The sequence below is a fragment of the Lynx canadensis genome, chromosome C1, assembly GCF_007474595.2.
Source record: "Lynx canadensis isolate LIC74 chromosome C1, mLynCan4.pri.v2, whole genome shotgun sequence".
NCBI classification, from domain to species: Eukaryota; Metazoa; Chordata; class Mammalia; order Carnivora; family Felidae; genus Lynx; species Lynx canadensis.
In genome coordinates this window covers 159,610,188-159,625,238 of record NC_044310.1, presented here as the reverse complement: position 1 = coordinate 159,625,238, position 15,051 = coordinate 159,610,188, and the positions used below count along the sequence as shown (strand labels likewise).

Sequence of the window (15,051 nt, the reverse complement as noted above, 5' to 3'; positions counted from 1 at the left end):
ATTTCCTGATATGAAAAACCAAGAATTTTTTTCATGCTCTCTTGAATATTTGTTTAGGACATAAATAGATGAGCAGTGCTGATAATGTTCCCTTAAAGTGCTCTGTACTGAGGCTGCCTATTTTGGCCTATTTATGTTAACAATGAACTTGAGTGAAGCTAATGAGAAGGTTATTTTAGGGCTTGGAAACCGCAGTAAAGGAAAATGACAGTTCCCACAGAACCATAGTGTGACTGAAATAGAAAGGTGGTGACTGGCCTCTCTCTACAGAAGCAGGAAAAGCAGGCTGGAGAGGACTGATGATACTGCTTTGAAGCATTTGGTTTGCTTATTAGCACATACAGTCTCTTTCTGAGCAAGTTTTCTGGCTGCTGTGGAGACCCAGAACTAAAGACTCCATTTTAAAATGACTCAAAATGGGGAGCCTGGGGAGCTCATTCGGTGAAGCCTCTGACTCTTGATTTCGGCTCAGGTCATGATCTCATAGTTCATGGGTTCAAACCCCGTGCTGGGCTCCATGCTGACATCACAGAGCCTGCTTGGGTTTCTCTCTCTCCCTCTCTCTCTCTGCCCCTCCCCCACTCGTGCTGTCTCTCTCAAAATAAGTAAACTTAAAATTTTGTTTTAAGTAATAAAAGCAAAATGAAATAAAATGACTCAAAGTGATTGAGGTTTCCCCACCCTGGAATAGAACATGGTGCGGTGGACTGCATACATGTCAGGGAATTGCCACAAGGAGGGGACCACACAGGGAGAGTGGCCATTTATGCCATTTAAGTAAGATTGCATAGAGCGGCAATTGAGGCTGCTGTGGGGATGGCAAAGAAAGAGAACTTCTGTTCTGAGGAGCTATGTTCAGTGACAAGACATTACAGTGAGACTAAATACCTTCTCAGCCACCCAGCCAGTCTCTGCCAGGTCCTGCTAGGCTGTGGAAGTCCGGGGGGAAGCTTCTAATTTGATATCTAGTGTCTCTGATGAATACAGGTCAAGGTGAATGGATCCATTTAAAAGCTCTGTTCGTAAACTTTGTAAAAACCCAAAGGAGGCTCTGACCCGGTTCTTATTCTGGTGCTTCTGTTAACCACCATCTCTTCTTTTCCAGGAGAGCCCTAAGTCTCTGAAAGAGCCTGTTTTCTCCCATCACAGAGGATTCCGTTGGCAGATCATTATATAGCATAAGGACTATTTATTGATCTTATCTCACTTATTTTAATGTCCCTGGGAGGAAATACTCGTTGTTCTGCCATGCTGGCCTACTCTCTAGCACACTTCTTTTGGTCTTGTGTGTGTCACTCCCTCCTGTCACTCCCATTTCTCGTTTCTCACCTATTGTCTCAGATGTTGTGAGAACTGAAGTCAGGAAACACCCTCACAGTTCTGAAAATAGGAACTTAAGCATCACAAATAGTGTAGTTTTTTGCTGAGAGATGGTTGACATTTCATGTCTGTGATTAAAGTGTATAACATCCAAGCTCTCATTAGCAATATTTCTTCCACTTAGGTGCCCAGATTAATAGTTTTAATTCCACGTTTCCTTTTGGTAATTTATTTTAAATATTACAATAGCTCATATTTCTTTTAAAAGCAGATTAATTCAGAGAAATAAGAAAAACACATTTGGCAGTTTTTGAGTTAACATGTTTATATTTTATAATTTCCTAAAAACATCTCCAGTGTGTTATATCTTAGCTGATCATTTAGCAAATGTAATGGGCTTTTAAAACTTAATAACGAGGGGCGCCTGGGTGGTGCAGTCGGTTAAGCGTCCGACTTCAGCCAGGTCACGATCTCGCGGTCCGTGAGTTTGAGCCCCGCGTCGGGCTCTGGGCTGATGGCTCAGAGCCTGGAGCCTGTTTCCGATTCTGTGTCTCCCTCTTTCTCTGCCCCTCCCCCGTTCATGCTCTGTCTCTCTCTGTCCCAAAAATAAATAAACGTTGAAAAAAAAATAAAACTTAATAACGAAAGCAGCTGCTATTTTTACTTTAAAATATACTTTCAAATAACTACCTATCTAGGGTGAGTTATCTATGTTAAACAAAATAGTAAAAGAATAACTTTACCACTTGTGAGTACCTTTACCACTTGAAAGTGTCCTGTGTGAAAAAAAAGAGTAGCGAAAAGTTTCGTGTGCTGATAAATTTAGGGTACTTTTTTTTAAAATGTCTATTTATAGTTGAGAGAGAGAGAGAGAGAGAGGGCGCCAGCTGGGGAAGGGCAGAGAAAGAAGGAGACATGGAATCAAAGCAGGCTCCACGCTCTGAGCTGTCAGCACAGAGCCCGATGTGGGGCTTGAACTCACAGACTGTGAGATCATGACCTCAGCTGAAGTCAGATGCTTAACCGACTGAGCCACCCAGGTGCCCATAGGGTACTTATTTTTAAGTCAGCTTTGTTTGTTTAAAAGTTCATGCTGTGCTCTTAGAAATACACTTTTCATGGGGCACCTGGCTGGCTCAGTCAGTAGATCATGCAACTCCTGATCTCAGGGTTGTAAGTTTGAGCCCCACTTTGGGTGTAGAGATTACCTAAACATAAAATCTTGGGGCACCTGGGTGGCTTAGTCAGTTGAGCTTCTGACTCTTGATTGTGGTTCAGGTCATGATCTCAGGGTTGTGGGATCCACATGAGCTCCACATGAGCATGGAGCCTGCTTAAGATTCTCTGTCTCTCTCTCTTTGCTTCTCTCCCCAATCTGCATGCTCTCTCTCTCTCTAAAAAAATAAAAAATAAAATCTTAAAATATATGTGTGTGTGTGTGTATATATATATATATATATATATATACACATATATATGTATATATATATCCTTTTCGTAAGAGTTTTTTTTTTTTTTTTTTTTTTTTTTCTTTTTTTTCAACATTTTTTTTATTTATTTTTGGGACAGAGAGAGACAGAGCATGAACGGGGGAGGGGCAGAGAGAGAGGGAGACACAGAATCGGAAACAGGCTCCAGGCTCTGAGCCATCAGCCCAGAGCCTGACGCGGGGCTCGAACTCACGGACCGCGAGATCGTGACCTGGCTGAAGTCGGACGCTTAACCGACTGCGCCACCCAGGCGCCCCAAGAGTTTTTTCTTAATTAGACAATGAACTTTATCAGTGATATATGGAAATTTCTAACTTTGAGAGCTCAGGTGTTTGTGTAAATGATGTGTAAAAATAATTCTAAATTGCCTTTTGTTTCACTGTAACAGGATAAATTTTCATAATTCATACTAATCATATCTCATATGTCAGATACATAAGTGGTTTAATTCAGTTTCTTAGTTGTGATATTCAGTGTGATTCAGGGTGAGTTCTGAATATTTAAGTATAGTTAGTATGTCATATTCCTTCTTCCCCTCAGCAGTATTAAATTTAATAAATGAATAATTGAGAATTTGCTTCATCTGTCTGTGGTTAAGCACATCACTACATCCCTTTTACTGCCATTGGCACTGAGCAATTAACTCTGAGTCCACAGCCTAGGAATATGAAAGGAAAAACTGCTTCTCCAAGAAAAACTGATCATTAATATACCTATTTAGAAAATCAGTTGGTAAAAAAAAAAAAAAATCGGTTGGGGCATCTGGCTGGTTTAGTCAGGAGAGCATGTGACTCTTGATCTCAGGGTCATACATTATGTATGTATTTTGGACAAGATTAAGAAAGGGCAGATTCTCCACACTATATTTATCATTATTGGCCTGAACTTGAGATGAGTTAATAGGAGGTTGAAACTAAATTTTTCACTCATGGTCAGGAAAAATAGCTCTTCCACTTCCCTGTTATCAGAGACCTTTAATGTTCAGGAAATTAAATCATATGCTGAAGGTGTTTACCTTGCTCCTAACCAGATCTGTGAGTGTGAATGAGCTTCTGGTGGGGTCTCAGAAGCCATCACACATAACTGGGAACTATGAATTGTCAGCCTTGATTGAGATACTGCTGAAAACACAACTTTAAAAAGCAAAGAACAAGAAAGTTCCGGCCCATTAGCCTTTACCCCAGCCCATGCTGGGTGCTGTTTCTGTTTTGTTTCTATCCCACAAACCCACCTATTCTCATAGAACATTTTATGTTTCCATTGCTCATCATAATTTCATCATATGATTTTGCATAGTTTATATTTTATATAAATCAAATGGTGTTTACTTCTGTATTTTTTGTCTGTTTTTATGAAGGTTCACTCCAATCAGCATTATTTTTACAATTTATACTGATTATGTCATACTGAAGTTTTAATTTCAATTGGATGCTTTATAATGAGAGGAAAGTACAAAATCAGAAAAACAGGTTATTTTCAGAGATATTTTGGAGGGGTTGTTACTGATTTTGTGTTGTGATGCCTGGGTGGTTCAGTTGATTAAGCATCCAACTCTTGATTTTCGGCTCAAGTCATGATCTCAGGATTCTTAAGATGGAGCTCCGGGTTGGGCTCTGTGTTGACAATGCAGAGCCCACTTGGGATTCTCTCTCTCCCTCTCACTCTTCCCCTCCCCTGCTGGTGCTCTCTCTCTCTCTCTGTCTCTCTCTCTCAAAATAAATAAACTTTAAAAATTTTCTGATTTTGTGTTAGGAAGGCAATATAGTGTAATGGTTAAGAGCACGAGTGGGGCTCGAACTACACCCAAAGTGGGGCTCGAACTCACAACACCAAGATCAAGAGTCATATGCTCTTCTGACTGAGCCAGTCAGATACCCCAGAGCATGAGCTTTAAAGTCCAATAGACTTGGGGAGTGCCTGGGTGGCTCAGTTGGTTAAGCGTCTGACTTCAGCTCAGGTCATGATTTCACGGTTCATAAGTTTGAGCCCCGCATTGCACTGTCTGCTGTCAGTACAGATCCCGACTCAGATCCTCTGTCCCTGTCTCTCTCTCTGCCCCTTCCCCACTCATGCGTGCTTGTGTGCACTTGTGCTCACACACTCTCTCTCTCTCATAAATAAATATTAAAAAAAAAACGTCCAGTAGACTTGGTCCAGATCCTGGCTCTAGCTGGATGACCTTGGAAAATTTTTTATCCCCTCTGACCTTGAATTTCTTTGTCTGTAGATTGGAGTAATAATATGTCTGATTGGTGTCATTAGGATTAAAATGGGAAAAAATCCAAATAAAGCATTTGACATAGTGCCTAGCACATAACACTCAGTATGTGTTATTGCTGTTAATGATATAATGATTTATGTTTTTTTCTCTTAATTCCTGAATAGTGGGAAATACTTGAAAAAGGCTTGGAAGTGTACGTATTAGCAGACCTTGACTGTAGTCTTCTCATAGTAATCAGATCCTTTTTAAAGATTGCATAATCTAGGGTTGAATTTAGATGCTTGATGTATTTGCAATGAACCAGATTCCAGTCACCTTACTGAAGATTCATCTTTATAAACTGTAGAAATTAAAACAGTAGTAGTACAAGTTCATATTTAAGACAGCAATCTGACCCAAGGTTTTGTAGTTTGTAGAACTGACAGTGTTTAATGTTCTCCATAAATTCATGGGGTTTAATAAGAAAAGTACATAGACTTTTAGACCTTGAACATAGAGAAACACTAATTCAACCCCTCATCAAATGAGGAAACTGTCGGCAAGTTGAGTGAAGAATTCATCTAAAATTCTTGTTTTGTGTATAAGATATAGATAAAACTTTACAAAAAGAAAGAACTACTTAATAATCATTAAATTGTTGCCATCACTCTAAATATTCATCTGATTATTATAAATGAGTATATAATAAATATTAATGTTTTTAAAAAATTATTTATATGTGAGAGAGAGAGAGAGAGACAGAGCATGAGCAGGGGAGGGGCAGAGAAAGAGGGAGACCCAGAATCCGAAGCAGGCTCCAGGCTCTGAGCTGTTAGCACATAGCCCAACATGGAGCTCAAATTGTGAGATCATGACCTGAGCCAACATTGGACGCTTAACCAATTGAGCCACCCAGGGGCCCTGGTATATAATAAACTTTAGAATTGTAATCAGTGTATAGACTGGTCTGTGTGAATGTTTTCTGTTAATATCATTATCCTTTAGATTTTAGTGGCTATTGAAGATTACTCTGTTTTGACCTGCATGGCTTGCTTGGTCATTCCTATGTTGTTGGGTATTTGAGTTTATTTCCTACTTATTCCTATTTTTTAAAAAATGTTTATCTATTTATTTTGAGAGAGAAAGAGAGAGAGGGAGGGGCAGAGAGAGGGAGAGAGAGAGAGAATCCTAAGCAAACTCCATGCTGAGAGCACAGAGCCCATTTTGGGGCTCAAACCCATGAACCATGAGATGATGACCTGAGCCAAAATCAAGAGTCAGACGCTCAACCAATTGAGCCACTCAGGAGCTGCCCCCTTCTCCCTATTTTAAATAGCACTACTATGAACATTTTTTCTTCCAAGCTGCTGTCCTGCTATTTACCTCCTTCCTCCCAATTAATTCCGAGGGGGATATTTCCACAGATTATTTGAGATGTAGTGTTACATTCTAGTTACTGATAGTTAGGTTCAAACTCACTTCACAAGTAGCTTGGCAATGAAACCTCAGATACTAGGGATTTTACTAAATGTAGGTCTTCTTAGGTGGTTGCTTTTTATTAAACTGAAACATTTTTTACCAGCACAGAGTGAGTTACAAAGAGAGTTTTTAAGGAAAAAGGAACAGGGGAGGTGTGAGAAAACCCTTGGGAAATTTGATAGTTTCCTAATTCCTCCTGAATCTGATTTTCAGAATGTTGTTTTATTTCCTCACACAGTATACCAGGCACACTCCAGTTCTTAAAAGTAGAGATAGAACTATTTTAAAGATAATATATAAAATTTTCAGATTAACCACAAATGGGCTTCCTTCCATTAGTGCAGATGTGAACATGTTTTGGACTTCAGCATCATATAATTCTTTTGTTACAGAGATCTACTTTCATTTCTCAGACCTTAAATACAGATGGGAGTTTCTGTCTTTATAGCAGTCCTGCTGCCAGATACAATTCAGCCTTGATGGGAAGGAAGTCTTGTGGCCAGATGGGTGGAGATCCATGTACAAGGCCATAAAGATAAAAATGGAAAGAAAAGGAAAACTATAAAGGCTTCAGGACAGGGTTCTACAACAAAGATGAACTGGCAACTGCTGGCAACTGCTTGTTCTGAGGGTTGGGGCTTCTTTACAATTATGAAAGAAATGATTCCATTATTTTTATTTATAACTTTATTTAGGGGATAGTAATTTCATACAGATCAAAATTCAAATGAAAATTCTTTCTTTTTAATTTCTTCTTTCCTAGCCTTCGTTTGTTTGTTTATTTATTTATTTTGAGAGAGATATTGAGAGAGCACAAGCGGGGAGGGGCAGAGAGCAAGGGGGACAGACGATCTGATGCAGGCTTTAGGATCCAAAGCAGGCTCTATGCTGACAGCAGAAAGCCCAGTGCAGGGCTTGAACTCACTAACCAAACCCTGAGATCATGACCTGAGCTGAAGTTGGACACTTAACCGACTCAGCCTCCCCAGGCACCCCCAAATGAAAATTCTTTTTCTATTCCTGGCCCCAGCCAACCCAGTTCCCCTTTCTAGAGGCAACCAGTATTACTAGTTATATGATTATCCTTCCAGAGGTATTCTGTACATATACAAGCAAATATGTGTGTGTGTATGCATTGTGTTTCTGTGTATGCACACACATGTGTTCTTTATCTTCATTTTTCCTAACAAATGATTGTATCGTATACACACTGTGCTACACTTTGCTTTTTTGCCCAACATTAGATCTTGGAAATTATATCGATAGAAGGTCTTTTTTATTCTTTGAAAGCACTTTAAAAAGGTCATGTGTCGGGGCGCCTACGTGGCTCAGTCGGTTGAGCAACCGACTTTGGCTCAGGTCGTGATCTCGCGGTCTGTGAGTTCCAGCCCCGCATTGGGCTCTGTGCTGACAACTTGAGAGCCTGGAGCCTGCTTCAGATTCTGTGTCTCCTTCTCTCTCTCTGCCCCTCCCCCACTCATGCTCTGTTTCTCTCTCTGTCAAAAATAAACATTAAAAAATTTTTTTTTAATAAATAAAATAAAATAAAATAAAATAAAAAGGTCATGTGTCTATATTGGGTGAGAATAATTCTTTTTTTTTAATGTTTATTTTATTTTTGAGAGAAAGCACGAACAGGGGAGGGGCAGAGGGAGAGGGAGACACAGACTCTAAAGCAGGCTCCAGGCTCTGAGCTGTCAGCACAGAGCCCAATGTAGGGCTAGAACCCACAAGCCATGAGATCATGACCTGAGCCGAAGTTGGATACTTAACCGACTGAGCCACCCAGGTGCCCCAGGTGAGAATAATTCTTAACCCAGGGATTAGGCCTGGTACATGCATAACAGTGTCCAAGAAATGTTTGTTGAGTGAAGGAGTGAGTGAATTATTTTATTAATTTAAGGTACAAATAAAAAGAGGCAGAAAGCTGGGGCACCTGGGTGGCTCAGTTGGTCAAGCGTCCGACTCTTGGTTTCCACTCAGGTCGTGATCTCATGGTTTGTGGGTTTGAGCCCCACATCAGACTCTGCAGTGCATGTTCACACAGACTCTCCACAGTATGGAGCCTGCTTGACATTCTTTCACTCCCTCTCTGTCTCTGTCCTTCCCCCGCTCACTCTGTCTCTCTCAAAAATAAATAAATAAGGCTAAGGAAAAAAAAGAGGCAGAAAGCTAAGAATTGTCTGAAGTTCTGAGATGGTTGAACTAACGCTGATACTGGACAGAGGGAAATCCAAGGGATAACATCATGAAATGCAAATTTCCTTTAAAAAGGCATATCTCTTTAAGGTTTCATAGTAGGAGATGTCAATAGGAAGAGATTCCTCTGGAGGTAGGGGGAGAATGGGATGGCTCTTAGCTCCAGGGGTTAAGATAGGTGGTCCTAGCTCTGCTGTGACTGGGCTCTGGGGCCTAGAACAAGTGGGTTCATACCTGTGCTATCTTCTGTTCAAACACAAAACAAGGGAGTTGGGAGTAGATTATTTCAATGGGCCATTCTGGCTCTAAGATTGCGTAATTTATAATTCTGCAATTTCCTGTCTGATTACCAAGATATTCATTGTGTTGAAACTGCATATACAGAGACATAAAAAATGGTGTCCTTTCTCTAAGAGTCCTACAAGTTATTGGTAAAAATGTGAGTATTAAGAATCCAAGATTTAGGGGTGCCTAAATGAGTGGCTCATTTGGTGTCTGACTCTTGATTTCAGCTCAGATCATGATCTCATGGTTCGTGGGTTCAAGCCCCCCATTGGGCTCCACACTGACAGCACAGAGGCTGCTTGGGATTCTTTCTCTCTCCCCATTCTCTGCTTGTGTATGTGCTCTCTCTCTCTCTCAAAAGAAATAAATAAACTTTAAAAAAAAGTCTATGGGCGCCTGGGTGGCTCAGTTGGTTAAGCCTCCAACTTTGGCTCAGATCATGATCTCTTGATTCATGAGTTCAAGCCCCTCATCAGGCTCTGTGCTGTCAATGTAGAGCCTTCCTGAGATCCTCTGTCTCCCCCTCTCTCTGCCCCTCCTCCCTTTGTGCCTGTGTGCACACATGCGCTCTCTCTCACAAAAATAAACATTAAAAAACTTTTTTAAATCTATCTTCCTTAAAAAAATAAATAAAAATAAATTCAAGATTTAAACTATAAAAAGTAGTTTGCAATGATTATATTCGTCACAAAAATGTATTGGCCAAACTATTAAGACAGAAGCAGATTTGTAGGGGATAGAACTAAATACCCCATACACTGACACATTTTGAGAAAAATAATACTCTGTAGTTGTAACCTGTAAGAGGCCAAAAAAAAAAAAATCAGATAAATAAAAAATTATAATATTAAAGTTATTCAGTAGTAAATGTAATTGTTATAAATGTATGTAATATATTTAACAGTATTTAATTATTAAATATATTTAGTTATTAAAGTAGTAACTAATAGTAAACATCATTTATAGTAAAATAAATCTTTTTTTTTTCTCTTTATTTTAGTTAAGTATGAGAATGAAGCTAGTCAATATTGGGATACATTTTATAAGATTCATAAGAATAAGTTTTTCAAGGATCGTAATTGGCTGTTGAGGGAATTTCCTGAAATTATTCCAGTTGATCAAAAAACTGAAGAGAAGACACAAGAATCATCATGGGATAATGTGAAAACTGGTGCTGCAAATTGTTTCTCAAGAACGCACTGCCCTATTATGCCTGAAGAAAAAAATCTTGGTATGAAAAGGTGTGGTTCATCAGATGGTCCAAGCAAAGCAAGATCTCATTTTTCCAACCTAGACTCTGAAGAACACAGCGAAGGACCTCTGAAGACCGAATTGTTTCCTGGTAGCAGTGCCACTTTCAGAATCCTTGAGGTACTGTCCTGCAGGGGCAAAGATGGGAGGTGGCAAATAATTTTAAAATGTATATTGCATATTACTTTATTAATGATCCAGATTTTTTAGGGGGAATAATGATCAAATCTAACTAGAAAAGGGTTCAGTATGCCTTTGTGCATAAAAAATATTGAAGGGACTCACATGTATAATCAGGCTCTAAGTTTGTGATTTTAATTTTTTTTTTTTAATTTGTTTTCATTTCTAATTTGAAGGCAGTTTTAAATACCAGTAAAGTTTTGGCCTTAATTTCTGTCTCTTTCTGTTATTACCCCTTTTTAAGTGAAATAGAAATAAGTGAGATATAATTAGCTATAATCCAGTGTAGACCTTGACTTTCTTTCTTTCTTTTTTTTTTTTTTAAATGTATTTATTTCTTTTTGAGAGAGAGTGAGAACAAGAGCACAAGCAGGGGAGGGGCAGAAAGAGAGGGAGACACAGAATCTGAAGCAGGCTCCGAGCTGTCAGCACAGAGCCCAAAATGGGGCTCGAACTCAAGGACTGTGAGAGAATGACCTGAGCTGAAGTTGGACGCTTAACCAACTGAGTCACCAGGTGCCCCTTGACTTTCTGTTTTTAAAAGTAAATCTCCTCCTTTTGGTTATAAAGGTATCTATACAAGGGATTTAACCACTCTTCACATTTTACTAACTTTTTTTTTTCATTTATACTATTTTATATAGTTGAGCTATACTGTACCTGTATTTTGAGGTTTTGGTTTTTTTCTATTTAACATTATATCATAAGCAGTTTTTTCTATCTTAAAAATTCTCTATAAACATTTTTGTGGCTGCAAAATATTTTATTATGTGGAGTACTTTAATTCTGCTTATCTGTTTTTATAGTACTGAGCATTTAAATTGTTTTCAGGTTTTCTACAGAAAATATCTTTGGGTATAGACTTTTCTGTATTTCTTTTATTATCTTGGGTCAGATTTACTAATTCGTAATTTATTTTAAAAATGTAATGCTCTTAGTGGTACCTGGGTGTCTCAGTCATTTGAGAATTCGACTCCTGATTTCAGGTCATGATCTCATGGTTTGTGGGATTGAGCCCTGCATCTGGCTCTGTGCTGACAGCGTGGAGACCCCTTGTAATTCATTCTCTCTCTCTCTCTGTCTCTCTCTCTCAAAATAAATACATAAACTTAAAAAAATAATAAAATAATAAATTTAGTGCTCTTAAAATATATTGCCAAATAATTTTCTAAGAAGCTGTATTAATACCAATTCACGGCAATATATGTCTGTTTCATCACACTCTCATTGGTTAGAATATTCTTACTTAAGTGCTTTCCTTTTTGACAGATGAAAATTACACCTTGTTTTAATTTGCATTTCTTTGATTGCTAACTAGGTCAGATAGTTCTTCAGATGTTTAGAAGACAGTTGTATTTCTTTTGTGTTCTATTTATTTCCTTTGCTAATTTATCTGTTACTGTTTTTTTTTAATGAATTCTACCCTTTTATCATATTTATTGCCAAGTTTTTTTCATAGTGCATTGGTCACCTTTTAATTTGGTTTGAGTTTTGGTGTATAAAAATTTCACATGTTTCCATAGTTAAATTAATCAGTGTTATTCTTGTGGCTTATTCCTTTGCTTTTGAGTTTAGAAAACTCTCCTACACCTAGAGATCCAGTAAATTTATTCTAGTTTTTTTTTTAATGAAAAAAATCTAACATTGGTGAAGAAAATTTAACCTTCTTTTCATGATATTTGTTTATTCTTTCAATTTTTTAGGTTGGCTGTGGTGCTGGAAATAGTGTTTTTCCAATTTTGAACACTTTACAGTGAGTTTTAAAGTTTTCTCCTACAAAATTTTACATATGTATGGGGTGTTGAGAAATTCTGGGAAAATGTCACGTGTATGCTGGTAGTGTTCTTATTCTCATATAAACAATCACTGAAGCAAATTTCAAAGAATTGTTTCAGTGTCTAATTTCACGTAAACGAGGAATTACTATGAAAAGAATGTTTCACAGCTATGGGTTGTCCACCATGGGTCAAAGTAATTTTTAAAGCTTGTTTTTGCATGGATGAGAGAATAAGAAAAGAGCAAGGGATTTGACCCTTCCACTAAGCTGTGAATTGCTAACTTCAGAAATCGATTTGCTCCTCCAGGTATGTAGGTGCCATTTTACACACACAGAATTGAGTTTAAAGCTTATTCTTAACCCTCATTTTGTCATCACTTCTGGAGCCACACCCAGTAGAAGACCTTCTTTTGTCAAATAACTTGAAAATGTTTGAAGGTAACAGCAACTAGTCTAAGACTAGACTAAAACTCAAAAAAGCCGACAGAGATGATAGGGACAGAGGTGTTTTCCTGACACATCCTTCCTGTTCACTGCTTCACGTATATGTTGTGGTATTTCCATGATGAAGACACTTCTTACAAAGCTTTTCTAGCACCTTTTACCTATTCTGTTTTGTTTTGTTTTTAGTCTTTTTTTTTCTTTTTTTACATTTTATTTATTTTTGAGAGACAGAGAGAGACAGAGCACAAGTGGGGGAGGAGCAGAGATAGAAGGAAACACAGAATCTGAAGCAGGCTCCAGGCTCTGCATTGTCAGCACAGAGCCCGATGCAAGGCTCGAACTCACAAACTGTGAGATCGTGACCTGAGCTGAAGTTGGATGCTCAACTGACTGAGCCACCCAGGCGCCCCTCTGTTTTTGTTTTTTTTTAAGTTTATACAATAACTTTCACGTTATTTTTTCCATTATAAAATCAACATGAGCACATTGCAGAACATTTCCATTAGAGGACAGAGGGGTGGGAATCACCCATCATCCTAACATAGCTACTGTTTGTTATAATTCCTTTCAGTCTTTATGTGTATTTTAAATTCTAATGATGCTATTTTTTTAGTGTTTCCTTGTAATACAATGAATTCTCATATACCCACCACCTCAATTTAACAGTTAACACAATGCCAACATTATGACACTTTTTTTTTCTTTATTTATTTTTATTTTTATTTTTATCAAGAGAACTTGTGAGCAGGGGGAAGGGACAGAGGAAGAAAGAGAAAGAATCCTAAGTAGGCTTCCACCTTCAGTGTGGAGCCCAACCCTGGGATCATGACCTGACTCAAAATCAAGAGTCAAATGCTCAAACGACTGAGCCACCCAGGTGCCCCTTATTTTATTTTTTTAAAGTAGTCTTCACATAGGGGCACCTGGGTGGCTCAGTCGGTTAAGCGTCTGACTTTGGCTCAGGTCATGATCTCTCAGTTTGTGGGTTCGAGCCCCATGTCAGGCTCTGTGCTGACAGCTCCGGGCCTGGAGCCTGCTTCGGATTCTGTGTCTCCCTGTCTCAGCCCTTCCCATGCTCATGCTCTGTCTCTCTGTGTGTCTCAATAATAGATAAATGTTATAAATAAATAAATAAATTAAGTAAGTAAGTAAGTAAGTAAGTAAGTAGGCTTCACACCCAGTGTGGAGCCCTACATGGAGCTTGAACTCATGACCCTGAGATCAAGATCTGAACTGAGATCATTAGTCAGACAGTTAACCAACTGAGCCACCAGGTGCCCCCAGGACACTATTTTTAAATACTTATGATGTAGCGCCAAAAAAATCAGGATATTCTTCATTACTAACATAGTAAATAGTAATTTCCAAATACCATCAGATTACCAGTTAAAGTGGCCAGGCAGAAGTGATAGAACTGCACATTTGCAGGTCTGAATGGCCTTTCTCCTTTTGTCTTTATTCTCTTTGTTTTCCCTTTTCCTCATTTCTGGGCCAATGTTTCCTGTTTTATTATACCACGTAGCCAGTTTCCTTCACCCGAGTTATCTCTGAGCTTACGGTACACAGAAATTTACTACCTTGGCAGTTGATAATGTGTTACTTTATGACTCATCCCAAGGTATTATTTAGCATGTCATTTCTTTATGTCTTGTGTCTCCAGCCACTGCTTGTATTCCTTGAGGTAGAAAGCATATTTTACCCTAATCTGATTTTCCAGGTAGCCCAACAGTATAATACAGATAGTTAGAGCTCAATACATATTGACTAATATCTCTGAATCCCCACTTGTTAGTAATATTTTTCCCTTTTTACTTCTCCCTCCAGCTAATAATTGCAATCTTTTGCTTCCTTGCTCCCTGATTCTTCGTGGCTCTGTCTTTTTTAAAAAAAGTCATTGTAGTTCGATAACGCAAGATAATTAATTCATCATTAAAAGGCAATCAGTGATTAGCCTTCCAAAGGGAGGATTAGACTTTTTTTCCCACCTAAGAAATTATGTTTTATTACTTTTGGAGAGTACAGGATTAGTGTTTTACATTTTCAGAATATTTTACCATAATTAGACCTCTGGAATTGAGAGGTCATATCATTCTCCAAGGATCATTTAATTCTTAAACCCCCTGCCAAGGGAGTGCTTTGTGGTGTGGTGTTAGTAGTGATATTTACACCTGCTTGCTGGGAGAAGGGCCAAGGCAGTCAGCTGATTTTACAGAAAAGCTCTGGAAAGTCATTGGGTGGTCACAAGACTTCAACTTGGGCTGCTGATGCATGGGAACTCAGTCTCAGAGGTCATGCTGCTGTCCTGGTAGGACCACATGGCAAATGGCACATACTTTCTTTAACTGCTAGACTGTTCTATATCTTGTGGGTGTTTAGTAACCACTGCCCAAAGGTTGACTGCATACCTTTTATAATGAGCTAGATGT

General features: G+C 38.6%; 1 protein-coding gene across 1 annotated transcript in view; it reads left to right on the top strand.

Annotated features, from left to right (window-relative positions):
- Nucleotides 1-15,051, top strand: part of METTL8 (methyltransferase like 8) — an 87,441-nt gene that overhangs the window by 60,341 nt on the left and 12,049 nt on the right. Inside the window, exons 4-5 of the mRNA XM_030326228.1 lie at nucleotides 9,974-10,344; nucleotides 12,108-12,157. Coding sequence (XP_030182088.1) covers nucleotides 9,974-10,344; nucleotides 12,108-12,157 — 421 coding nt within the window. The remainder of the gene's footprint in view (nucleotides 1-9,973; nucleotides 10,345-12,107; nucleotides 12,158-15,051) is intronic.